The sequence below is a fragment of the Vombatus ursinus genome, unplaced genomic scaffold, assembly GCF_900497805.2.
Source record: "Vombatus ursinus unplaced genomic scaffold, bare-nosed wombat genome assembly UNPS02010822.1, whole genome shotgun sequence".
NCBI classification, from domain to species: domain Eukaryota; kingdom Metazoa; phylum Chordata; class Mammalia; order Diprotodontia; family Vombatidae; genus Vombatus; species Vombatus ursinus.
This window is the reverse complement of record NW_020950600.1, coordinates 2,651,144-2,678,126: the sequence shown is the minus strand read 5'-3', so window position 1 is coordinate 2,678,126 and position 26,983 is coordinate 2,651,144. Positions and strand designations below refer to the sequence as shown.

The 26,983-nt window shown below is 46.8% G+C and overlaps 1 protein-coding gene across 5 annotated transcripts in view; it reads left to right on the top strand.

The window, feature by feature from the left end:
• The window catches only part of LOC114038103 (zinc finger protein 883-like), a 92,903-nt gene that overhangs the window by 37,121 nt on the left and 28,799 nt on the right, over positions 1-26,983 (top strand). The window contains exons 1-5 of one of the 5 annotated variants that reach the window (XM_027855228.1): positions 17,027-17,093; positions 17,545-17,692; positions 21,925-22,013; positions 25,242-25,368; positions 26,153-26,248. In XM_027855228.1, coding sequence (XP_027711029.1) covers positions 17,623-17,692; positions 21,925-22,013; positions 25,242-25,368; positions 26,153-26,248 — 382 coding nt within the window. In that variant the 5' untranslated portion in view covers positions 17,027-17,093; positions 17,545-17,622. Of the gene's footprint in view, positions 1-4,310; positions 4,438-8,201; positions 8,310-12,303; positions 14,041-17,026; positions 17,094-17,386; positions 17,693-21,924; positions 22,014-25,241; positions 25,369-26,152; positions 26,249-26,983 lie in introns of those variants that run through there. The other 4 variants (XM_027855234.1, XM_027855227.1, XM_027855235.1 and 1 more) reach the window with 4 other exon arrangements.

The window sequence follows — 26,983 nt, the reverse complement described above, 5'->3', positions numbered from 1 at the left end:
CTGCTATGAGCCAGGCACTGTGCTAAGCACTGGGGATGCAAAAAAGAGGCAAAGGACAGTCCCTGTACTCAAGGACCTCACACCTTAATGGAGGAGACAGCAAGCAAAAATTATGTACAATCGATAGCTAGAAAAAATAGGAAATGGTTAACAGAGGCAAGGCACTGGAATTAAGGGGAAGGCTTCCTGTAGAAGGTGGGGTTTTAGTTGGGACTTGAAGGAAGGGTCAGGAGTCAGAGCAGAGGTGGGAGAGCATTCCAGGCCTGGGGGATAGCCAGAAAAAATGCCCAGAGCCAAGAGAAGGGGGGTTACAAGAGAAGCCAGGTCACTAGATCAAAGAGTAAGTGTGGGGGAGTAAGGTATAATGAGTCTGGGAAGGTAGGAGATGGCAGGTGATGAAGGGCTTTGAATGCCAAACAGAGCACTTTGTATATGCTCTTGAAGGCAGTAGGGAAACCCCACTGGAGTTTATTGAGCAGGATGGTGATGTGGTTGGACCTGCCCTTTCAGGAAAATCACATTAGTAGCTGAATGCAGGATGGATTGGAATGGGGAGTGGACCTGAGGCAGACAGACCCCACCCCCAGCAGCGATTGCAGCAGTCAGGGCATGAGGTGATGAGGTTCTGGACCAGAGTGGGAGCAGTGTCAGAGGAGAGAAGGGGGCATAGTGGGGAGATGCCACAAAGGTGAAATCAACAGGCCTTGGCAATGGCTTGGATATGGGGGTTGAGAGGTAGTGAGGAGTTGAGGATGACTCCTACGTTGAGAACCTGGAGGACTGGGAGGATAGTGGTGCCTCAACAGTAACAAGGAAGGTAGGAGGGAAGGAGGGTTTGGGGGAAAGATCATGAGATCTGTCTTGGAGAGCATGAGTTTCAGATGTCTACTGGACATCCACATCAAGATGTCTGAAAGTCAGTTGGAGATGCAAGATGGGGGTCAGCAGAGAATTTGGGGCAAGGAAGGTAGATTTGAGAATTGTCAGCATAGAGACAGATGGTCACTAAATCCATGGGAGCTGATGAGATCCCCAAGTGAAGTCGTGTGGAGGGAGAAGAGAAGAGGGCCCAGGACAGAACCCTGAGGGACACCTTGGTTACAGGGTACATGACCTGTGTGAAGATCCAGCAGAGGAAACAGAGAGGTTGCTGTCAGAGAGGTAAGAGGAGAGCCAGGAGAGAGTGGAGGCCACTCATCCCTTCCCCATTTGTTCCCCCGTTGAATTGGATGTACTGTATTTCTCCATCAAAGTGTTCGTGTGTGTTCAACCCTCCTTTGTCCCTTTCAGATAAGAACGCTCCCCTACCTCTCACTCTGTGTTCCGTACTCTTCTTCTTACCCACCCAGATTATACGGCAAGTTCCACCCTCTCCTTCCTCCTTTCTACGTTAGCATATTCCTTCCACCCTCCCTCCTCTTTCCTCTCTTAAAACCCTCAGAACAGAACCAATCGACTCCCAGATCTTGTTTTCTCCTATTTCGCTTCCTCCGTACTCTGAAGGGACACTTATTTCCTCTCCCTCTATTAGAATGTTAGTGCTACATTATCATCCACGTTGTTCATACAAATTTACCTTTCTCTTGATTGTTTGCAGCCGAAAAGACCCATTCATCTCTTGGCCTTTCATCAGGAATGTTTGAAAATTCTCTGTTTCATTAAAGATCCATTTTCCCCCCTATAGTATTATACTCAGCTTTGCAAGGCAATCTACTCTTGGTTCTAAGGCTCTGTCTTTTGCCTTTTGAAATATTATATGCCAACATCGTTGGTAGTTTATAATAGAATCCATCAATGGATTCTTCCTATCTTCACTTTGCACTTGGATTTCAATAGACCTGAACAGCTTTTATTTATGAGTTCTTGAAATATAATGTCCACGCTTTTTTTTTAATCATAGTTTTCAAGGAGTCCAGTGATTCTTAAATTCTCTCTGCCTGACTCATTTTCCAGGTCAGTTGTTTTTGACATCAGATATCTTTACGTTTTCTTCTATTTCTCCAGTCTTTTGGTTTTATTCTAATGTTTCTTGCTGTCTCGTGGAGTCATTAATTTCTGTTTGATCTACTCTGGTTTTCAAGAATTCCATTTCTTGAGTAAGAACTATCCTAATAGCTCATTCTAAACTATTCTAATTCTCTCTTCCAAGATTTTTATTTCATTTTTTTTGCCTTTTGCTTTATTTCTTCCAAGTATTTACGTAGTCCTTATGGGAAATCTATTTTTATTTCCTTTGAGTCCCTTCTTACAGTTACTTTCTCCTAAGCTAGATTTCTGGGCATCTTTGATTTTTTAAAGAATTTTTTCTACTTACTGGTATCACATTGGGTTTATTCATCTCTCTAACTTTGGTTCCTGAATTGGGTCTTTGTGCCTGGGCCAGGCCCCACCCCTTGCAGTACCTTTTGAATGGAGTTGTTGTCTGTAGGAGACCTCAGCCTAGAATACCTGGGTGCTTAAACTGACCTCTACCTCCTGGGGTATGGTGCCCCTGCATCTTTGAGGTTTAAAGCACTCAGTCCTCCGGGGCCTTTGGGGTGTCTCCGGACGGAGCACCCCAATCACACGGGCTGTCCGTGACACTCCCTAGGGCTGCCAAGGAAACCTAACCACTCGCAGGCTCTTGGGAGGAGCCTTGCTGCCTGCAGACACAGACTCGAAGACTGCCCATTTCTCTGGCCAGTCTCCGGCCTGTGGGAGACTGCAGATGTGCTTGCTTACCTTGGCCCTGGCTTTGTTGGCAGACTCCTTTCCAACTGCCCGTGGGATTCTGCATGACTTTTTGTGCAATTCTGGGGCGGACGTGGCTACATTTGCTCGAGTTTCTCATTATTATTCTAGTTTCTTGGTTATTATTCGATTTGGAGTGAATTTTAGATTTTTGCAGAAGCGGGTGTTTGGGAACTGAGGATCTGCTTCCATTCAGGCAGCAATCTTGGCTGGCCATCTTCATCTTCCTGATGCCAGTTTTCCAGAACTCATACTTTTGTGCAGACTGTCTCCCACGTCTGGAAAGAACTCTGTTTATCTCTGCCCTTTGAAATCCTGTCCCTTTCAGGTCTGTGTTGACTGCTCCCTTCTCTGGGAAACATTTCCTGATTCTGTCTGGACTCCCCCTTTGCCAGTGAGCCCCCAGTAGACTGTTAGCTTCTCAAAGGCCGAGATTATATCATTTTTTTGAGCTTATATCATTTTTCAGTGTTGCCATCTTGTACCATTGAGGCACACTGAGCACCCAGTTCACCAAAATACCAAATCCTTTTCATAGCTCCTGTTAATTAACCATTTTTGCTTTTGTTGTTGTTTAATCATTTCCATCGTGTCCAACTCTTGGTGGCCCTTTCTGGGGTTTTCTTAAGCAAAGATGCTGGAGTGGTTTGCCATTTCCTTCTCCAGCTCATTTTATAAATGAGGAAACTGAGGCAAACAGGGTTCAGTGACTTGCCTAGGGTCTCACCTAGCTCGTAAGTGTTTGAGGCCGGATTTGAACTCAGGTGTTCCTAACTTCAGGCCCTGTACTCTATCCACTGCACCACCTAACTGCCCATTGCTTCTCTTCTACTTAGGAAGTGGATTTTTAAAAACCCAAGCCTGAGACTTGACATTTCTCCCTGTTAGTCACAGTGTGTATCGTTCCTTTGGCTCTGCTTTCTTTCTTTCTGAATCACTTCATACATGTCTTCCCGTGTATCTGTGGGGTCTTCATAGTCATCCTTCTTTGTGGTACAGGAATCAAAGAAGGAGCCTAAAGGCCCATTTAATCCAATCGCCCCCCATTTTACAGTTAAGGAAACTGAGGCTCAGCAGGTTTTGATAACTGCCCAAGGTCACACCAGTAGTAGGATTTGAGCCCAGGTCCGCTCCCGCTGGAGTCAGTGCCCTTTCCACCACACCACAGCCTCCCTATGTTTTATTATACTCATCCCACAGTTTGGGCCACCATTCCCCCATTGGGCTTGTAGTGTGTTTGCTGTGAATAATTTTGTGCAGATTGGTGTTTTCTTGCTATCAATAGCTTCCTTGGGGTTTCAGCCTTGTCATAGGGCATGAATAGTTTTGACATTTTTCTTGCATAACCCCTAATTGCTTTCCAGAGTGGTCAGGCTCGCTGGGTTGCGACTTCGCCGAGGTGAATTAGCACACTTGCTCCTATGCTTTTCCTCCCCGCTGAATAGACGTCTGTCTTGTCGGCCTCGTCCCGTCCTAGCTATGGCTGTGGAGCAGGTGGGAGGTCGCTTCGTCCCCGACAGTGAAGGCGGCAGGGAGGGGGAGGGTGGGCAGCATAAGCAGGAATGTCTTTGGTATTTCAGGAATCAATGGCATTCCAGGATGTGGCTGTGGACTTCACCCAGGAGGAGTGGGGGTACCTAGACCCTGCTCAGAGGGACCTTTACAGGGAGGTGATGCTGGAGAATTACAGGAACCTGGTCTTCTTGGGTAAGGATAGCTTTCCTCCGGGTTGCAGAACCCCTCAGTCTGCCAGGGTATCCGCTTTGAGTGTTGAGACTCCTGGGGCCTGTTGAGAGTCCAGCCAGGTTTGGTCTGAGGGTTTGGGGAATAGACACTCCTAACCCTGCCACAGCCTGAGAGGGGGGGTTTCTGCTTCCCATTGCTGGGAGGATGGTTGGAAGTGCCTGCTTTACTGGGCTTCATCCTTCTCTGCTCCCTGTGCCAGGGGGCAGGCAGGGCCTCATCCTGTGTGGACGTGGGGTCTTGTTCTTTTCCTCCCACCATTCTTCTGGGCCTCTATCAATCCCCGGGGGGGCACACTCAGATCCCTCAGAGCTTTCTTAGGCTCCTTCAGGCTTTCTGCCTCGTCCTTTGACTCCTGAAAACTAGGCTGGGCCGATGAACTCTGGGATTGCTCTAGTTTGGGTCAGCACAGATGGGAGCTGCCCTCCTGGTGGCTGTTAGGCCAGACGCCCTTCTCATACCTTCCCAGGGTTTTTCAAAACTGGTCCCCGGAAGCCGTGGAAGCACATTTTCTGATGTAGAAGGGGCCACGGCTTCTCAGCCAACCTTCCCACTCAAAGGCGGGTGCACATAGTAGGGCCCTTGCTAGGCTTGCTGTTCCTCCATCTCAGCTGGAGGCTTTTAGACTCCGCCTGTCAGGATGTCAGGGAGGGGAAGCTTCCTCTGCTTCCCTCTGACTCATCCCACTGGCAGGGTTTTAGCCAGGGGCCTTTCCTCATCCCCTAGCTTTGGCCTGGGGCTCCCGTCACTCACCAAGCAGTGATTCTGAGGGCCTCCATGCCTACTATTGTCTAGCTGCTTTCACCTCTCTAGATCAGGCTTCCCTCCCAGCAGCCAGGACTGACCTCTTCCTTATCTCTTTCTTAATTGGGAGAAAACACAGTCACCTATTCTTCTAGGAGGACAGCTACTCCACTTCTGTGCCTCCCTACAGGACCTGGGCACTGCCCTCCAAGCTGGGAGGTCCCTTCTTAACAACACATCCCCCGGGTCCCTGACCTCCCCTCCCAGGCCCTAGCATTCAGGTTTTGAGAGGTAACATCTTAGCGACTTTTTATACCCCCTTCTGCTATTAATGTCCTTCTTTCTTACCCCTACCCCTCCATCTTCCCCCTAGAAATAGATTCCTTTCTCCAAAAGGGAGGGCCGTCTTCTCTTGCTGAGGACAGACCCTCCCTCTTGTAGTAACCCTTTCTGTACGGATTTCTCTCTCTCATTTCCCCCATCTCCAGAGGGCTTCTGCTTCCTCAAAGGAGGTGAGTTGGTCCTTTCCCGGCTGATTAAGTGAACCGCTTCCACACGTTCACATGGCCTATCGGTGCCCGGCCTGTGCTAGAGCCTTCTGAGCTCGTGTTGGTTTGATCAGACACAGCCGGACACACTGTGTCCGACTCCAGCGTGGACCGTAGTGTGCGTAGCATATATGATTCTAGCACAGTGATGCCATTTTGGTCCTCTTCAGAAACAAAGGACAACGGCCAGGTGAACTAATTCATTTCCTGACCAGATGTTCACTGCCAGTGAAGGTTTTCTCCCCTAAGAAGGCGTTCTCTTGCAGGGATGCCCGTAGGTCAGACCAGAGAGGACACCCCCTTTTTTCTTCACCATGGAAGCTCCCGAGATGTTAGGGAACCCTTGAGGATGGGGTTGTTTTTGAGGGCTCCCTTACACGTGGACACCTCTCTACGTAGGCCTCCACCTGCCCCTGGCCCGTCCTCCTTCCCTCTCCCAGAGATGTCCTCTACCAAGCGCCACTAAAGCTGGTGAGTGGTATAAGTGTCAATCCTCTGTCCCCTTATCAGGGCGGGGCAGTGGAAAGTATCACATCTGGAGTCAGGACCTGAGTGGGAATCATCTCCCCCTTGCTTCCTGTGCCATTATGGGCAAATCCTGCCAACTTTCTGGGTCTCTGTTTCTTCGTCTGTAAAATGAGAGGGTTGGATGAGATAACTTCTAAGGTCCTTTCTGCCTCTCACTCTGTGACGCCAAGATCCATGGGCATACCATTGGCTGAACCTCTCCTTTGGGCTCCCCCCTGTATTGGGCACAGGGTCCGGGCACCTTCCCTCCCCTGAGCCTCTGGTGTTCTTAACAGAGGGAGTTTAATGCTTCCTAAGCAGCACTGGAAGCCAAGGAAAGAAGAATCCTGCATTCCTGGGGGCCTGGCAGGAGGGGGAATAATCCTTCTAGTGTTATTTCCCCAAGATCTCTTTGCAAATATACCAAAGTCTCCCCCTCATCCTTAGCAAAAAAAAAATATATATATATAGGTCAAGAGCCCCTTTTGTTTTTGGCAACTGACCAGGTAGACTAGAGCTTGCATAAGAGTGTTGCTGCTGGTGGTCGCCATATGTCTGGTGCTAAAGAGTCTGCAAAGTGCTTGTGTGATGCAAACAGACATCTCACAGGCCGCAGTTAAATCCTGAGCCCCAGGAAAGCCAGGGCTCCCAGGGAGGAGAACCAAGCCCACCAAGGTCCAGACAACTCTGGCCCCAAAGGCCCGCCGACAAGCCCCTTTGGGCAACCCTTACTCAGGTGTGATTTATGCCACACCTGTCTCCAAAAACAATTTGCTGCGGCCAGTTATCTTTAAACTTGCATTTAAAACAAAATGAATGAAAAAAAATATTGAGAGCTTACTGCGTACCAGGGAAAGAAGCAGTTTTTATAGGGAGAGACTTGGGCAAATAAGTAGGGGCCTATTACTCACCTCAGCGCTAAGGTCAGCATGCCCCTCAACATAGAGGAAGGGTCTCCTCCCCTCCCTCAGGGACCCTGCCGCTCCTTCTCTTCTTTATCAAAGAATCTCTTCTGGAAAAAAAAAAAAAGCCTTCATCCTGAGGCGGGATGGCCCATAGCTCATTTGAAGAAGTCTAGGTGCAGTGTCCCGAGGGGTCTTGGTGCTCCCCATACTCCCAAGGCATAATCACCTCCTGCATATTGATCAGTGATAGAATCTCACTCTTAGGGGGGAATAAAATCCAGGTTCATTTTTCGACTAATACATTTCATTTTTTTCCGTGGGAGATTTCTCCCCCCGTACTAAAAGCAAGATCATATTTCTATGGGGAGAGGCAGAAAGGTCACCCCTAGTCTCTTGATAGCCAGTGGGTCAGACATGAGCCTGTACTCCTTCTCGCCAGCCCGCAGTGGCATCTCTTTTCCTTGTTACAAGGAAGCTGGTCTTCTTTTCCTCTTCAGAAGACAGAGGCCACAACCTCAGGTACCTGTTTATCAAAGCATCACCTTTCTCCGATGTGGCCTTGTGTAGTCTGCGGTTCATTCTCCAGCCTTCCATCATGCTCTGTTATTTGGCACTAGCCTTGGACTGAGAATCTCAGCTCTTTTGGTCTTAACCAAGCTGCCCGCTGCCCAGTGGTCCGGCTTCTTGAGCCCCTGTTGTATTTAATTGCCAGACACTTTGGGTGAATTTGTTATTCTATAGATGTGTCCTTCCTTCTGCTGCTGAGTTCAAAGCCAGGGACCCTTCCAACCACTTGTTCACCTAATCCTCAAGGGGGTTACAAGACCCAGAGAAGTCCAGGAGGAATAGCGTTTGGCCATTTACATACCCTGTCACTTACTGTGGATGCCCAGATGGACAAAATCCTGTAAGACCTCTGCAGTAGAACAGGAGCATTGTTTACATCCGTAGCTGCCAGAAATGTCAAAGATTTTTTGAAACACGCTTACTGGTAAATAATTGGACTACCTTTTCCTGTGAGCAGGACTTGTAGTTTCCAAACCAGATGTCATCTGCCATTTGGAACAGAGGAAAGAACTGTGGAACCTAGAGGGTGTTGACAAGAGAAGAGTCCCAAGAGATCCCTGTCCAGGTGAGTGAATGTAGCCAGGAAGGAAAGTAGCTACGAGAAGAGCAGTTGGTCAGTTAGGGCCAGTGGCAGCTTGGAAATGCTAATCAGGGACCTCTTCTCAAAATGTCAGAGTCTACCCTTATCTTTGGCCCTTCACAGACACTTCAGGTATCTGGTTAACCTGCTTGTCATTTTTTTAAAAATATCTTGCATTTTGCCTCACCTTTGTTTCTGAATATATCCTTTGCCCGTTTACTGTCTTCTTAATGGGATGCCTACCAGTAGTCCCAGAGTTGTGGTTTCCTGACAATTAGGATTATCCAGAAGATGAGATGGCTGCAAGAGGGAGGGTGGGGTTCCCAGCATCGGCATTTCAAGGGGTGCCTGGTGGCAGCATTAGAAGTCATCAGAGCTCATATCTTGGACCCTTCATAACCGGTCAGATTGGCCTGCTTCTCAGTACCAGCTGTGGGCCCTGTGAGATTGGCCCCTCAGGCCCTGCCACCATCATGAACCACAGCAAAGGTATCTGGCCTGGGGCAGAGTGCTTAATGTCTGAGTCCATAGTTGGCTTGTCCCTTGAATGAATGGATGGACAGGCCTTTAAGCCCTTACTGCCAGGTACCATGCTAAACGCTAAGGATGCAAATACAAAAAATAAAATAATAATAATAATAATAATAATAAAAACCAAAACCACCCCTGCTTTTCAGGGAGGACAGCATGTATAAGGAATGGTGGCCAACCAGGGTTGTTTCCACTGGGGATGTCACAGGGCCAGTGAGGGGAGTCAGTTGGTATCCTTTCCAGTATCGCTAGGATTGGTTTGATTCTTGTTCCCAGAGTTAGAGATGGGTAACGAGGTGGGAGCATGGTGTGAAGATGGCAGGCAGTTCTCTGTTGGACTAATTACGGTGAATGCCCACCAGGCAGAAGCTGGGGTGGAGCAGAGGAGGTCTGCTGGCCCCAGCCCTCCCAGTCTTTAGGCAAAGGCTGAACAATGACTTGTCAGGGGTGGGGTATGAGTTGGACCAGACAGTCCCCTTCCAGCCATGGAAATTCTGTGATTCTTTGTGGGATCTTATTAAATACATGTCCCCTGATTCTTGCTTGGTATCTTAACTCCCCTGCTCCTGAGGTGCTGCTCAGCCAGGGAAGGGTGGGCACCACTGCTCTCACTCACCCCAAGAGATTCCACATGCCTTTGCTCTCAGTTCAGTGTGTAGAGGCCCCAGCATCGGCTTCCCTAGGCTGACCAGTGATACAGAGTGGCCCAGTCCTCTCGGTCTCCTAGACGTGAGGCCCACAAACTACAGCCTAGGGGCCCAATGCAGAGGCCTGGCCACTTGATTTTGTACAACCAGAGAGCTAAGAATGTTTCTAAACATGTTACAGTTGGATTTTAAAATATAAAGTCCCTTCTTAGCTCACAGGCCATACAAAATCAGGTGGCCAGCCAGATTTGGCCCACTCCTGCACTGGAGTAGAACATTTTTCCTTATAGAATCACAAAATGTCAGCATTGGAAAGGAAATCTGAAGCCATCTAATACGCACAATACCTAAAGAGAGGCCGCCACACATACCCACACTCCATATCTGGCCAGTTTATCTAGCCTTTGCTTGACTGACCCAAGTGAGGGGAACCCCACCACTTCCTGGGCAGCCCATAAACTCCTTTGGGGCAAAGACCATGTTGACTTTTTTTAAATGTCTTGCCCTGCAGGCAATAGCAACTTAATAGATTAAGAGTCATTCTGGTGCCATGTGAGTCCGTGGTTTGTGGAGAATGACAAGGTGGCAAATCAGAAAAAGGAGAGCGCTACTCTAACTCACTATTGATTGGAGAAATGCAAATTGAAATAATTCTGAGATACTACCTCATACCTATTAGATTGGCTAGTAGGACAGAAAAGGTAAATGACAAATGTTGGAGGGGATGTGGGGAAAATGAGTCATTAATGCACTGTTGGTGGAGTTGTGAACTGATTCAGCTATTCTGGAGAGTAATTTGGAACTATGGCCAAAGGGCTATAAAACCACGCATACCCTTTGACCTAGCAATACCACTGCTAGGTCTGTATCCCAACGAGATAAAAATCAAAAAGGAAAAGGACCTATATGTACAAAAATATTTATAGCAGCTCTTTTCTGGGAGTAAAGAGTTAGTAACTGAGGGGATGCCCATCAGTTGGGAAATGGCTGAACAAGTTGTGGTATGTGGTTATGATGGAATATTATTGTACTATAAAAAATGATGAGCAGCGGGGCAGCTAGGTGGCGCAGTGTATAGAGCACTGACCCTGGAGTCAGGAGGACCTGAGTTCAAATCCAACCTCAGACACTTACTAGCTAGCTGTGTGACCCTGGGCAAGTCACTTAATCCCCATTGCCTCCAAAATAAATAAAGAAATGATGAGCAGGATGCTCTCAGAAAAACCTGGAAAGACTTGCATGGGCTGATGCAAAGTGAAAAGTACTGTGCTCAAAGTGTAAGATGATCAGCTGTGAATGACTTAGCCAGGGGTGGGGAACCTTTGGGACTTGAGGCCACATGTGGTCCTCAAGTGTGGCCCTTTGACTGAATCCAAACTTCACAGAACAAATCCCCCTAATAAAAGTATTTATTAGCTCTTCTCAGCAATCCAAAGATCCAAGACAGCTCTGAAGGACTTATGATGAAAAATGCTATCCATCCCCAGAGAAAAACTGATGGTGTCTGAATACAGACTGAAGCATACTTTTGTTTTAACTTTATTTTTCTTGAGGTTTTTTTTTCTTATCTATGTTTTCTTTCACAACATGACTATTAATAGATATGTTTTGCATGACTGTACATATATAACCTGCATCAAATTGCTTGCCTTCTCAATGAGGGGAGGTGGGGAGGGAAGAAGAGAGAGAATTTGGAACTCAAAGTTTCAAAAATGAATGTTAAAAATTGTTTTTACATGTAATTGGGGAAAATAAAATACTGGATAAAAGCTTAGAAAAAAAGAAAGAAAAAGAGAGCCCAAAAAATGTGTAGAAGTGGGCAATGTGGGCAGAATAGCAACTAGAGAGTAGCCAGAGTGCGGAAAAACCCAGGTACTGAAGGCATGGCAGGAGGGCAGAAACAAGACCTCGAAACTAAGGAAGCCCCTGCCTTGTACAGAAAGCCCTGTTGGGTAGGGGCAGTTAGGTGGTACAGTGGTTAGATCACTGGTGCTGGAGTCAGGAGGACCTGAGTTCAAATCCAGCCTCAGACCAAACACTTAAGACTTACTAACTCTATGACCCTGGACAAGTAACTTAACCCCAATTGCCTAAAAAAAAAAAAAAGAAAAGAAAGCCCTGTTGGGGCAGGAGGCAATCCCAGAGTGAGGCCAGATGGGGAAAGGAGGCAGTGTGTGTGTTAACTTAATGGAGTAGAGAGTCCAGGAAGGAGAAGTATGTGCCGATGCTGACCTTGGTCTATATGTTCCCTCAGCTTTCCCACCTCCTTCCTCTCTTGAAAGAGCCAACAATCATTCTCTTTTTTTCCTAAGAGTAATTTCTTTTAATTATTTTTTCTATTTTTTAAAGTATAGTTTTATTTATTTCATTAAATATTTCCCGATTACATGTAAAAAATTTTTAATTCATTTTTTAAAATCTTGAGTTCCAAATTCTCTTCCTCCCTCCCTCCCCTTCCCTACTCTTTAAGAAAATAAGCAATATATCGATTATACATTTGAAGTCATGTAAAATATATTTCAATATTAACCATCTAACAATCTTTCTTTAGGCTTATCTCATATACTATATTGGTTCCCTCTACACTTCTGTCCCCTGCTCATTTTTCCTCTTTTGTGCCCTAGTTTTTCCAAGGTTGCCTAATTGCACTGAATGGATTTCAGAGGTGTGAAAAACATACTTCCCCCAGGCATTATTTTCAGTTTTGTTATCCCCTTTCACTGTAGTAGTTTCTTTTCTTTTAGCACAATGAATAAAGTATATATGGTTTTCTTTTTTTTTTTTTTTCCCATTCCTTTCAGGCTCAGAGACCAGGCCTGAGGCCAAGGCATCAACTCCAAAGCAGAGAGTTTCTCAAGAAAGCTCTTTCCAGGGGCTGGTAATGGAAAGACTCTCAAGGAATAGTCCCTTGTACTCAAAGTTTAGGGGACAAAAAGCCAGAGAAAGTGAGGGCAGTTTAAACATAAGGCAGGGAAGTCAAGGAAAACCCTATGAATGCAGTGAATGTGGGAAAGGATTTATTTACTGCTCTGAGCTCATTCGACACTGGAGAATTCATACAGGAGAGAAACCTTATAAATGCAACGAATGTGAGAAAACCTTCAGATACTGCTCGTCCCTCACTCAGCACCAGAAAATTCATATTTTAGAGAAACCCTTTGAATGTAGTAAATGTGGGAAAGCCTTTAGTGATAACTCAACCCTCCTTCGACATCAGAAAATTCATAATGTGGAGAAGACGTACAAATGTAATGAATGCGGGAAGTCCTTCAGCTACTGCTCAGCCTTGATCCGACATCAAAGAATTCATACTGGAGAGAAGCCCTATGAATGCAGCGAATGTGGGAAGACCTTTGGGTACTGCTCATCCCTAATTCAGCATCACAGAATCCATACTATTGAAAAACCCTATAAATGTGATGATTGTGGAAAAGCCTTTACCGATAGCTCAAACCTTCTCCGACATCAGAGAGTTCATAATGTGGAGAAACCTTACAAATGCAATGAGTGTGGGAAGTCCTTCAGTTACTGTTCAGTCTTTATTCGACATCAAAGGATTCACACCGGAGAGAAGCCTTATGAATGTAATGAATGTGGGAAATCCTTTAGCCACAGCACGTGCCTTACCCAACATCAGAGAACTCACACAGGAGAGAAACCTTACGAATGCAGTGAATGTGGGAAAGCCTTCAGCCAGAACTCATCCCTTTATTATCACCAAAGAGCTCATACTGGAGAGAAACCATACAAATGTAATGTATGTGGGAAAGCTTTCAGTTACAATGCCTCCCTCACCCAACATAAGCAAACGCATACTGGGGAGAAGCCCTATGAATGTAGCGAATGTGGAAAAACCTTTAGTCGAAGGACATACCTTACTGAGCATCAGAGGATTCATACTACAGAGAAACTCTTTGAATGCAGTGAATGTGGGAAGTCCTTCAGCCAGAACTCATCTCTTGCTGAACATCAAAGATTTCATACAGGAGAGAAACCCTATGAATGCAATGAATGCGGGAAAGCCTTCAGCCGGAGCACATTCCTTACTCGTCATCAGCAAACTCATAGTGGAGAGAAACCCTATGAGTGTAGTGAATGTGGGAAAGCCTTCAGCCAGAGACAGTCCCTTTATTACCATCAGAGAACTCACACTGGAGAGAAACCGTATGAATGCAATGAATGTGGGAAATCCTTCAGCCGGAGCACATTTCTTACTCAGCATCAGAGAATTCATACTGGCGAGAGACCATATGGTTGTGATGAATGTGGGAGTGCATTCAGTAGGCGTGCAGCCCTCACCAAGCACCAAAATCTTCACTGCAGAGGGTTTCTGCAGTGATCGTGGCCTGGGCTTCATATTGATTTAACATTTTGTTCATATTTACCAGTCAAGATGTCACAGAGTGGGACTCTGGGTCTGTGTAGCCATGGTGGCCTGTGTCCCGGGACCATCTGTGTCCAGTAGTGTGAGGGACTGTTTGATGTTGGCTACTGCCAAGTGGGGGTTGTGGCAAGATGGGGTAGGAACTGGGTATTAGGAAGTAACCGGAGCTCACACTCCCGAGGCAGGGGCTGTGCTAGGCGGAGTTGTGGTGAACTGGGATGGGCTGGATATGGAGAAGTAACCAGAGCTCACGTTCCTGAGGCAGTGGGCAGTGCTATGAAGCTGGGGAAGGAACAGAATACAAGGAAGTAGCCGGAGCACGTGCTCCTGAGGCAGGGGGCTGTGCCACGTGGGAGTGGGACGGCAGAGAATGAGTTCCTTTGTCTAGTCCCCTCCCTAAGTGCAACGTCAACCCCAGACACCTCCTTCCTGTGTCCTTCCTGACTTCCTGGGTCACGTACCTTCCCTTTGTGTAGCACTGACCCCAGACGCCTCCTCCCGGTATCTGGGCCTGACTTCCTAGGTCACGTACTCTCTCTTTGTCTATGCGCTAATCCCAGACGCCTCCTGCATCACTTCCTCTCCCTTGGTGGGCCAAACTCAGACATCCCCTTCTGGCATCTGACCCTACAATCATTGACTAGTAGGTGGGCTGAGGAGGAGGGGCTAAGTAGGTACTTAAGGAACGGGGTCGTGGTCGGAGCACGCTGTCTCTTTGCTCCTGCTGTCTTGCTATGGCCTTCCTGCTTGGCCTTGCTGTGATGGTCTCTGAATAAAGCTCGGGTGTTGGTACCTCCTGGTAGGCTCGTCTCTGTGTGTTTATCCGGGTAGGCTCCGAAGACTGGTAAGTAGTATGACTCTGGCAGCCTGCTCCTTATAGGAGGAGAGTGCACGGCGCGGCCGGCACACAGTAGCCTTTAAGCAGCAGGTCCAAGCCTGGGCCCTGCCCACCCCAGGTAGACAGCAAAGGAGGGCAGAGTCAGGGGGCCCCTGCCCCAGTACAATACAGGTTTCAGGTATAGTTCTACAGGTGGATTACCAGGATAGTGACTCACCCTTCTGATGCTGGACAATATCAAAGACTGTGTCTTCTACATCTCTGTGAAAAGATAGATCCACAAAAGAGTTCATCATCTCAGCTTGGAACGTTTGGACCAAATAGAAATTTCAATGGCCAAGCAAGGGGAATTTGGATTTGACACAGACCAAAAAAAAAAAAAATTAATGTGTCCACGGGAGGTTGCATTTCAGGCAAACAGGGTATATACCAATAAAGTTTTTGATTTTTTAAAGAAAAAATCAAGACTGAGGCAATGTTAGCAAATGATTAAATGTGAAAACATGCTATAAGATATGCCACTTTTGTTGGAGTATTTCTTTTGGAACTATATATTTAAATCATCTATATGTAGTCCTTTAAAAATAAATATCTAAAACCATTTTTTCATCCTTGATTCTGCAATGTTATTTTACATAACAAACTTCCTTTTTATAGAGATCCTCATTGTTAGAGGACATACATATCTGACACAGGTGGCTTTTTTGGAACTGAATATTTGAATCATTGGTTTTCAAACACATTTTGTTTTTCTTTTGTTTGTCCACGTCTCCTTGAATAAAGTACAGGTTTGGTGTTTTTGTTGGGGTTTTTTTTTAGTTTGTTTTGTTTTGTTGGTAAAGTGTACCAGCTGGGAGTTTGAGAAATAGACCTCTTTCCCTAACGTCCAAGTTTGAAAGGACTTTCAGATGCCATCTAGGCCCTCTTGAACCCCTCTCAAGAATCCCCTCTACAAATAGACCAAAAAATGCCCCCCCCCCCCCCCCCCAGCTTGAAGACCTCTAGTGAGAGAACCCACCCCCTCTGGAGGTGAGCCATTTTATTTGGGGATGCCTCTTATTTCAAGAATAGAGTCAGGGTTTCCACCTGTTACATCCAACCCTTCCAATAGAGGAAGACTTCTGTTATATGCCCTGTATATCTAAGCCAGGATGGCTTGGACGGGACACCCTCCAGCATCCTCATTTCGCTGCAATCCTGTCCTGTTTATCAGTGTCCTTTCCAGACCCAAGCCCCTGCGCTCACTCCGAGACGGCCGCCCAAAACGGGGTGCGCAGGGACCCACCCTTGCCTCCCCATCGGGGGCATCGGCGCTTCAGGGAGACCCCAGTGTGGGGTCTCAGGCACCAAGAACTGTAATCTTTACTGAAAGAAATAGCGATGCTCTTTCAGGCAACACGTGGATCAGCCGCTGCTCTCCTCTGTATCACTAGATTTTTTGTAGATTTCACAAAGGGATGCTGATAAAAAGATGGTTCAAGAACAAGTCACGAAGCATCTCCTCTTCAAGGACTACGGGGCGAGCGACTCCCGAACTACACTTCCCAGAATCCTTGTAGATGGGCACATCCGGGTTCCCCTAGTTTGTTCCCAGGGAATCCCGCTCTCCCTGGCCCTGCTAGGACCGCGGAGATCTCTGGGAAAACAAAAATGCGCTGGAGGATTCTGGGACTCGTAGTGCGTCGGTGACTCGCGCAGGCGCAGTGTCGCAGGGGGCAGGGCGGCGGTTGGATTGGGGTGGCGGTTGAGGTTGGGGTGGGGGCTAGGCTGTCCTCTTTGTCTGCTCTGATCGCCAGCGGCTGAAGTGACTTCGGCCTCGGGTGCCCGGCGGGGAGGGAGGTTTCTGCCCCTCCCCTCCTCTGGCCCACCTCACACTCTGACCCTGAACCCCATTCCTGTGGCCGCAGCCGGGCCTGGGGAGGGGGACGAGGAACTGCAACACCCCCTCCCCCATTCATCCCCCTTCTCCTCGTCACCCCCCTCCCCCAACGACCTTTTCCCTTTCCCTCATTCATCCTTCCCCTCCCCAGTTCATCCTTCCTTTCTCTTCCCTAATCCCCCCTCCCCCACTCTCCTCCCTCTCCCCAGTTCTTCCTCCCCCAGCCAATTTTGCCCTCCCCCATCTCTTCCTCCCTCCCCCTCCCCACCTCTCTGTCGCTCCCACCCCTCCAGTCTTCTCACCCACCCACTCAAGCTTCCTCCTCCAAGCACATATGGAAGCCGTGGTGTTTGTGTCTGAGTAGCCACTCGTCTGTCTTTACCTTACAGGTGTTTGCTGTGGAAGAGTGATTCTGAGGAAGAGGGCTGGGTTCAAGGAGCTGCCCAGGCGCCTTCTGATTGTGAGCGAGGGGCTCAGGCTGGAACAGTCGGTGCGTGTGTAATTTTTGGCACAGGCGTGGTCTGTGTTAGGTGAAGTCTTTCTGGTTAAACATGTGCACGTGTCTTTGTGTATGATGGCATAGTTCCTGGAACTCTGTGGATCTCCCAGGAGGTCATTGCCATCTACCTGGCACCCATCTGGGGGGCCCTTTGGATCATGCAGGGTTTCAGCAGGGTTCAGGAGTAGATCTGGACCGAGGCTGCTGGATCCTTCCAGCTGACATCTGATCTGAAGAGCCGAGGCCCTGCCGAGGAACCACGGTGGCTAGCTAGATAGACTGCCCAGCCCTGGGTTGGGTTATGGCCAACCCTCTGACCCTGCAGGTCCCAGCTCCCCCAGAACAAGTTGGGTTCTTGAGCCCAAAGGTGGAGGAAAATGACCCTGGGCCTCAGGGATTCCTCCAAGGAGGGGACCCAGCTGCCCCTGGGACCTCTTACCAGGGCTTCAAGACAAACCCCAGAGATCCACATGAAGGAGCAGAGAATGGATCAGAGCAGTCTTCGACCGTCTTATCTGGGATGATGGGGACCTGCCGGAGGCCACAGCGTCCAGAGCATAAGGATTGGACCCACATTCTTGAGAAGAAAGGTGAGACTGACAGAAGAATCAGGGAGGTGGGTGGGGGTTTGGGGATGCACGTGGGTGAGTAGACGGGGAGGGTTGGTCTTGGGAAGGTAAGGAGAGACCAGAGTGTTGGATTTGGGAAGACCCGGGTTCAGGTCCTGCCTCTAAAGTTCACTTAACCTTTCAGTATCCCACTCTCACCTCCCAGACTACTCTCCAAGACAGGAATCCTTAACCTTCTTTGTGTCCTAGACCCTTTTGGCCACAGTCTGGTGAAGCCTATGGACCTCTTCTCCAAATCAAGGTTTTAAATGCTTAAAGTGAAGTACATAGGATAACAGAGCAAACCAATTATGTTAAAATACAGTTATCAAGATGGTAAAAAAAAAAAAGGAGTTAAGGGCCCCAGACTAAGAGGCCAAGCTCTAAGACTGTAAATTACTGATGAGGTGAAGATCTCCTGCGTGCGGATGAAATCACCGTTCTGGACCGAAACAGAAAAGTGCCTCCCACCTTACCATGTAGTTTTGAGGCTCAAGTGAGATCGTGTATAAGAAGTGTTTTGCAAACTTTAAAAAGACCCCATTGGTGTGGATCATTATTGGAAAGAGTAGGGGAGCCTGGCCTCCTTGCAAATGGTCCTTCCGGAGCCACTGTGGGCAATAATGTACCCTCCCCCCAAAAAAAGCTTTGTTGGGGAGAACATTCTCCAATGTGATGACACCAGGGCAGTGCACAGAGCACTGGTCCCAGAGTCAAGAAGACCCAAGTTCAAATCCACAGTCAGATACTGACTTGCTAGGTGACCTTGAGCAAATCACTTAACCTCTGCCTCAGTTTCCTCCTCTGTAAAATGGAGGTAATCATAATGCCAACCTCCAGGGGTTGTTTCGAGTTTCTCATGGTCTTTGAATTTGACTTTTCACATATCTGTGGTCTTACTTGGTTCGTCTTGGAGTCCTCTGAGGCAAGCAAAGAAGATGTGGTTATCTCTACTTTACAAACAAGAAAACTGAGTAAATGTCATGAAGTTTCAATACCAGGACACATTGGAGACTGGAAAGGAACCTGGGGCTCCTCAGCTTCCTTGCCCCTTCTGTTCCAAGGCCTCCCTCATAATGAGGGTGATCTTTTCACTCAGAAAATTGATTCACATCTTATGAGTTAGGAGGGTGAAGAGATGTTTTTGCCTTCTTAAATATGGAGGAATCCAGCACCCTTCACACCACCAAACAGCCTTGGAGACAGAGTTTCAAATTCTCCCTGTGTGTCCCGACTTCCAGAGGTGACCTCTATTCATTCCCTTGGGAAGACAGAATTATGGATGACGTCCATTACCCTCCTCTCTCATTCTTGGCTCTGGGGGCTCCTGTTGTCAGACCTTAGAAAACCTTAGAAACCAAAGAGGCCCTAGACCCAGGCAGGGATCTCATCAGCCCCGGCCTCTGGTGGGCGGTCAGCTAGCCCCTGCTGGAATACTTCTAGTGATGGGGAGCTCTGTGGATTGTTGGACTGCTCCTTCTGTTGTTGGCTTGCTCTGATCATTGCCCCCACACCTACCTTCCTGTCCCTTCTGTCCTTGGTTCTAATTATGCTGCCTGGGGCCAGACAGAATACCTGTGGCTTCCTCCTTCAGGTAGTCGATGACATCCCTTAGCCTTTCCTTCTCTATACAGTTGAGAATCATGGACATTTAGAGTTGGAAGGACCCTTTTGAGATCATCTAGTCTAACATGCTCTTTTAAGGAAGAGTGTTGGAGATGCATATTGGCCCAGAGTTGGGGCTTTTGGTGGTCATCACTGTTCCTTAGTTCTCGAAACCATTCTTCATAACTACGCTGTGTTTCCTAGACCTTGTCCTTATCCCTGTCCTCTACACAGTCTCTGGTTTGGCAGTGTCTAAGGCTAGACAAAATATTCCAGATCTTTCAACGATGGCAGAGGACACTGGGATTGCTGCCTCTTGGCCAGGATGCCATGTACCAATTATCAGTCACACATTCCATTGCTACATAGTCCCACCTCCCAGTCTACACCGCTGGGGCTATTATTGAGTAAGGCCCATGCAAACTACAGTAAAAAGATGTCTCTGTGATTTTTTTAAATAAACTCTAGAGTTTATTCTTTAGAGTTATTACGCTCAAGAGTCTTGGCATCTACTGCTGTGGAGTTTCTTCTTGGTTCGGGTCCATCATTCCATTCTGTTGGGATCTTAATTCAGCTCACAAATACATTTCCTACTTCTCCCACCTTGGTGTCGGACACACATTTTCCAAGCACGCCTTTTCTGTCTCCATTCAAGGCCATTAATAAGAAACATTGATGAGAAGGGAGCTAAGGGTAGGGCCCTGTTGGGTATATCCCTGAGATTCCAGGTTGACACCAGCTATTAAGCCTCTGGCTTTGGGGATACTGATTCAGTGAGCCACAGATCGGCCCTTTGACTCATCATTCACCCCCCATTTCTACATCTCGTCTGTAAGGTTGTCCTGACACACTTTGTCAGCTGTTGGGCTGAAATACAGACAAGTATTTTAGTCTGTGGCCGGCCCCTTAATTTCCTCGCTCAGTCATCATCTCCAAAAAAGGAAGGTAACGTTAGCTTGTCTTGAATTGTGTTCAGCAAAGCTACTCCTGGCTCCTTATAAATCATGGTTTTGTTTTCTTTGGGCTCATCGTGATCTGCCTCATGATCTGTTCTCTAGTTATGCTGATGATTAAAAGCAAGGTCATCTGTCTTGAGTTCCACTGTCCCTTTCTTGTGCTTTTTTTATTTTTTAAATCAGTCTCCAGTCCCCTGGCTTTTACCTACTTCTTCATTCATTCCTCAAGATTACCAATTGCTCCTAGGAGCCTGTCTACAACTACTTCAAGATCCAGGCAGGGAGTTGTCTGAACTTAGAGGGGCTTCCTGCCATCTTGGACTCAAATTCCTTTTTAATTGTGTGTGTTTTGCATTTTCTCATTTAACCCATTCTTTTTCTCGTAGAAGATCAGAGCAAAAGAGGAATTTATGAATCCTGCTTTCTCCCGTTTGCCTCCTGACGAATAATCTGCCAGACACAGAGGATATCCCTTCCACGATCTTGCCCTGAACACACCTCCAGTGTCTTTTTCATTGTCTCGAGCATTTTCCCCAGGCCTGGGCTCCCATTCTGGTTCACACCCCCAAACATTTAGCTGTAATCATAGCGGATGATTACGTGACCCTTCATGAAGTTTTATTGTCCCATCTCTGTCATTTCTCTTCTGAGTAAGGCAACCCTAGCTGCGCAGAGGACCTCAGACTGAGAGTAGGAAGGCACCTTAGAGGCCCCTCCTTTACACCTGAGTCAGCTAAGATGTAGAGACCCGAAGTGACTCACCCAAGATGCCCGTGGTGTTTTGTGCCTCCCGTTTTTGAGGTTTGAGTACAAGGAAGGGGAGGGAGGACCCTCAGCTCCTCACACTCTAGCAGTTCTCCCAAGGGCTGCCCAGAGAGCAGATCTCCATCACCAGTGTACCTTCAGTCAGTCAACACAGGCATTCCTATGCCAAGCTCTGTGCTAAGTGCTGGAGGGGACAGTGTAAGTGAGGAGTGCTGGCTAAAAGCGAGGCAAACTCTGCCTTCAGGGAGGTTCCATTCTACGTCATTTTGCTTCTGCTATTGCTTGGAGCAGTGGATAGAGTGCCAGTCTTGGAGTCGGGACGACTCATCTTCCTGAGTTCAAATCAAGCCTGACCCTTATTAGCTATGTGACCCTGAGCAGGTCATTTAAGCCTGTGTGCCTCAGTTTCCTCATCTATAAAATGAGGTAGAGAAGGAAATAACAAACCACTCTAGTACCTTTGCCAAGAAAACCAGAAATGGGGTCAGGAAGAGTTGGACATGACTGAAAAATAACTGAACCAATGACGTTGCTTTGATCCATATTGGGAAATTTCCCTTAGCCACCTCAGAGATCTGTTCATCCATAAAGACTTATTAAGCACTTACCATGTACCAAGCACTGTGCTAAGTGTTGTTATATATTGCCACAAAGATGTCACATGCATTTTTGTCCTTTATTGCCCTAACGTGCTCTCCACGGATGTCCCACAGGCATAAAACTTAGACTACAAGTCCATGTGAATGATCACCAAGCACTTGCTGTGTTTGCGGTGGGGGTGGGGTGCACCAGAGAGTCTCTCTGCTATCTCCTTCTGGAGCAGTTGGAGATGTTGATGAGCATGAACAGTATGATTGGTCTTCTTCATGGTCATTTATGTTTCCCCAGCTGTGCTGTCTCAGGATTCACCCTTTCCTACAGAGGGGAACACCGAGGAAGAGAGAATGGCTGCTGGGCGGCCAACAGCTGGCTCTCAGGTGAGGTGGGTTTTTTCTCCACTGTCTGAAATGCCAGCAGGGGCACACACATCTTTTTCTTGTGCCCAAGCTTCTTTGCCCAGACAGTCTTCACTCATGCAGAGACCTGAGCCCTCATCCCTCATCCCTCATCCTTAGGACACAGGGCCTTCTCATTTAATGTTTTTTTCCCCCAATTACATGTAAAAACAATTTTGACATTTTTTTTTTCAAATTTTTAGTTCCAAATTCTCTCCCTCCCTTCCCCCATTGAGAAGGCAAGCAATTTGACACAGGTTATACGTGTGTAGTCATGCAAAACCACGTAAGTCATTCTTCGAAAGAAAACACAGACAGAAAAAAAAAAACCAGAAAGAAAAAGTATCTGATTTGCATTTAGGCTCCACCAGTTCTTTCTCTGGAGATGGACAGCACCTTTCATCATAAGTCCTACAGAATTGTCTTAGATCATTGTATTGCTGAGAATAGCTGTTATTCATAGTAGATCATCATACAATATTGTTGTTACTGTGTACAATGTTTTCCTGGTACTGTTCATTTCACTTTGCATCAGTTCATGTAAGTTCCAAACTTACATTACATTATGATTACATTATGATTACAAACATTACATTAACTTCCAAAGTTAATGCGAGAGACAGGGAACATAGATATAAAATGATGAGAACAATTCCAGAACATAACACCCAGTCAACAAGGACAGAATGCAGTAGTATGAATTGGATACATACACTATTGGAACTTAGAATAAAGGAATGGTCAGAGGAAGGTAGAGATTCATCAAAAGCCCTAGATTTAGAGTCTGGAGTTCTGATGAGAGTGTTTTTCTGAGAGCATCCTGGTCATTTCTTTTTCTTTTTTTCTTTTTTTTTTCTTTTTGGTGAGGCAATCGGGGTTAAGTGACCTGCCCAGGGTCACACAGCTAGTAAGGGTTAAGTGTCTGAGGCTAGATTTGAACTCAGGTCCTCCTGACTCCAAGACCAGAGCTGTATTCACTGTGCCACCTAGCTGCCCTATGGTCATCATTTCTTAAAGCACAATAGTATTCCATCACAATCATATACAAGTTGCTCAGCCATTCCCCAATTAATGGACGTCCCCTCAAATTCCAATTCTTTGCCACCACTAAAAGAACTGCTGTAAATATTTCTGTACACGTAGGTCCTTTTCCTTTTCATTTTTTTATCTTTGGGATACAGACCTAGCAGTGGTGTTGCTTGGTCAAAGGGTATGCGTGGTTTTATAGCCCTTTGGGCACAGTTCCAAATTGCTCTCCAGAATGGTTGAATCAGTTCACAACTCCACCAACAGTACATCACTGTTTTAATTTTCCCACATCCCCTCCAACGTTTGTCATTTTCCTTTTCTGTCATATCAATTTGACAAGTGTGAAGTAGTAGCTCAGAGTTGTTTTAATTTGCATTTCTCTCATCAATAATGATTTAGAGCATTTTTTATGTGACTTTAGATAGCTTTGATTACTTTGTTTGAAAACTGCCTCTTCATATCCTTTGACCATTTATCAATTGAGGAATGACTCTTATTTCTATAAATTTGACTCAGTCTCTATATGTTTGAGAAATGAAGTCTTTATCAGAGAAAATCATTTTTCTTTCACAGTAATGATTACAGCTATGTATTTCTCTCCATTCTACTTCCGTTTATCCTATTCTCTCTCTCTCCTTTTACCTTGTCCATTCACCAAAGGGTTTTGCTTCTGACTTTTACCTTTCTTTATATCAGCTAGCCCCCTTTCTCTTATTTCCTTCCTTTCCTACTCTCCTGTACGGTAAGATAGATTTCTGCACCCAACTGAGTGTGCATATTATTCCCTCTTTGAGCCAGTTCTGATGAGAGTAAGGTTTATTTGCTCCCCTCCCTGCTTCCCCCACTTTTCCCTTCACTGTAAAATCTTGTCCAGGCCTCTTTTATGTCAGATAACTTACCCCATTCTACCTCTCTTTTTCCCCTTCTCCCAATGAATTCTTCTTTCTCATCCCTTAATTTTATTTTTGAAGTAATCATACCATCACATTCAACTCACAGCTCTGCTTTCTGTATCTGTCTTCTAACTGCTCTAATAATGAGAAAGTTTTTAGGAGTTACAAATACATTTTCCCATATAGGAATAGAAACAGTTTAGTTTTATCAAATCCCTTGTGATTTCTCTTTGCTTTTTGCCTTTTTATACTTCTCTTGAGTCTTATATTTGAAATCAGCCCCCCTTTCCCTTCTCTTATCCCCCCTTCTCTCCTACTTTCTTGTGGGGTGAGATAGATTTCTATATCCAAGTGAGTGTGTATGTTATTCCATCTTTAAGCTAATTCCAGTGAGAGTAGGGTTTGAGCATTATCTGCCACCACTTATCTTTCCCTCTGTTGTAAAAGCTCTTCCTTTCACACCTCTTTTATGTGAATAATTTTCTCCGTTCTTCCTCTCCCTTCTTTCTTCTCCTAGTGTATTCCTTTTTCTCACCCCCTTCATTTTTTAATCATGCCATTATAGTCAATTCACACCCATACCCTCTCTGTCTACCTATGCTTCTTCTAACTGCCCTCATAATGACAGCCGTCTTCAGAGTTTTAAATATCATCTTTCCACACAGGAATGTTAACATTTTAATCTTGTTGATTCCATTGTGATTTCTCTTTCATGTTTACCTCTTGAGTCTTGTAGTTAAAAGTCAGATTTTCCATTCAGCTCTGGTCTTTTCATCAGGAATGCTTACAAGTCTGCTATTTCATTGAATATCCATTTTCCCCCTGAAGGGTTAGACTCAGTTGTGCTAAGTTACAGGACAACCTCTATTTCACTCCACAGAAAACACACAGAAGACTCCTGTGGTCACCCCTAAATAGTCAATTCATTTCTTTACCTCATCTTCTCCCACTGTCCCCCATTTAGTTCCCCAGACTCATGATGCCAGCATGTGGTTTGGACCCCCCTTGGAAAGTAATCCAGTTTGGGGTTTGCTGGGGAGGTGAGTCCCACTTTTAACCTAGGGATGTGGACCAGCTTCAAGCTTTCTCTGCCTCCCAAGGTCAAGCACTGTGTTTAGTCCAGCAGGAGGCACATAGCAGATGCTCGATAAAGATGTGACTTAAAATACTCAGAGCCCCAAATGATGTCAAAACCATTTCTTCTGCACCTTGACCCCATCATTACCCTCCCCCAAGCTCAGCTGGGGTGATGGCCCCTGGACAAGCTGGAATGCATGTGATGTTTCAGGAGCCAGTGACATTCAAGGATATTGCCGTGGACTTCAGCCAGGATGAATGGGGATACCTGGACACTGCCCAGAGGAACCTCTACAGGGACGTGATGCTGGAGAATTACAGGAACCTGGTCTCACTGGGTAAGAGCAGTTCCCTCTGAGACTCAGAATCTGCCCTTTGGGTACCTTGGCCTTTTCGATTATCCTTAGCTATGGGCCTTCTGGAGGTCGGCTCTGTTCTTGATGCTGGGCTCCAGGGTCATGTAATCTCAGTCCATTTGTGGCCCTTACACAGTGTGTTTCTACTTCTGTTCCTGGAAAAAAAAAAAAAAAAGCCCTGTGCTTTGCAGAATTAGAATTGGCCAGGGACAGCTAGGTGGTGCAGTAGATAGAACACTGGCCCTGAAGTCAGGAGGACCTGAGTTCAAATCCAGACTCAAACCAAACACTTGACACTTACTAGCTATGTGACCCTGGGCAAGTCACTTAACCCCAATTGCCTGAAAAAACAAAAACATCACCTCTGTGATAATGACTCATATTTATGTAGAGATTTGAGGTTTGCAAAGCACCTCCCAAAAAAAAAAAAAAAAGAATTAGAATTGGCCAGATTAATTGGGCTGCCCAGTGGACTGTCCCTTCTTTATTCTCTTTCCCCAGGGTCCTTCCCAGTGAGGAGGCCTTTGCAGAGGCCAGGCTCCCATCCTGCTTGGACAAATCAGCTCTTTCTCTGAGCCCAGGCAGTCTCCCTCCCACAGAGCACAGAGGTGCCCTCTCCCTACCCCAACCTCCAGAGCTCCTTTATACCACCCTGCAGGCCGTGACCTCTCTTCTCTCAAGGCCAGGGGGCTGTCACTGAGCTCTTGGCTGACTCCTGTTTCCCTGAGAATAAGCAGACACAACCCATTTCTCTTCCCATGAGCAGGGCTGGTCCGAGCCCAGTCTGATGTGATCTCTCACTTGGAACGAGGGGACGAGCCATGGAGACTGGAGAGAGGAGAGCTCCGAGGCACCTGTCCAGGTGAGTGAATGACGAATCCAGGGGGGCGGTGAGTACTCAGAGTGACAGCTTGGCAGGAAAGGGCCGCACCTTTAAAAGGTTGGGGTAGGGGACTCTGCCCAGTGTCCCCGAGCCTACAGGGTCTTTGAGAGCATTAGGTATGAGTGTAGTCATGGACTGAAGTGAACATGAAGATATCTTTATCTCTACGTCTGTACTCTCATTCCTTAGGACCATCCCCCCCTCCTCAGCATCCCCCCCTCCTCAGCATCCTCCCCTCCTCACCATCCCCCCTCCTCACCATCTGACGCTGCCGCTGCAGTGGTGAGCATGAGACCAGCTCAATACTCTTAACCCGGAGGCGCATTGATGAGGCGGGAGACAGCAAGATGGCAGAAGCTCCGTTTATTAAGTGCTAGTAGCTTTCTTTTATATCCTTAGTAACACCTGATCAAAGCATGATCTCCACGTGATAGCCAATCACCAAATCTGCTGGACACCTGCAGCCCTCGTGTCAGGGGTACGAGTAGCACTTTTCTCCCAATGAGAGGAGAGCCGAGCCAACCATGGGAGCTGCGTGTCAGCAAAGGAGAGGTCTTATGAGACTTCCTTGTTTTTGCCACGCAACAGGTTGTGACCCTCAGGTTCTGCTGAGAGAAGCTAGAACTCCCATGAGAAAATTACTCTAACAACCATCCCCCCTCCTCAGCATCCCCCTCCTCACCATCTCCCCCTCCTCACCATCCCCCCTCCTCA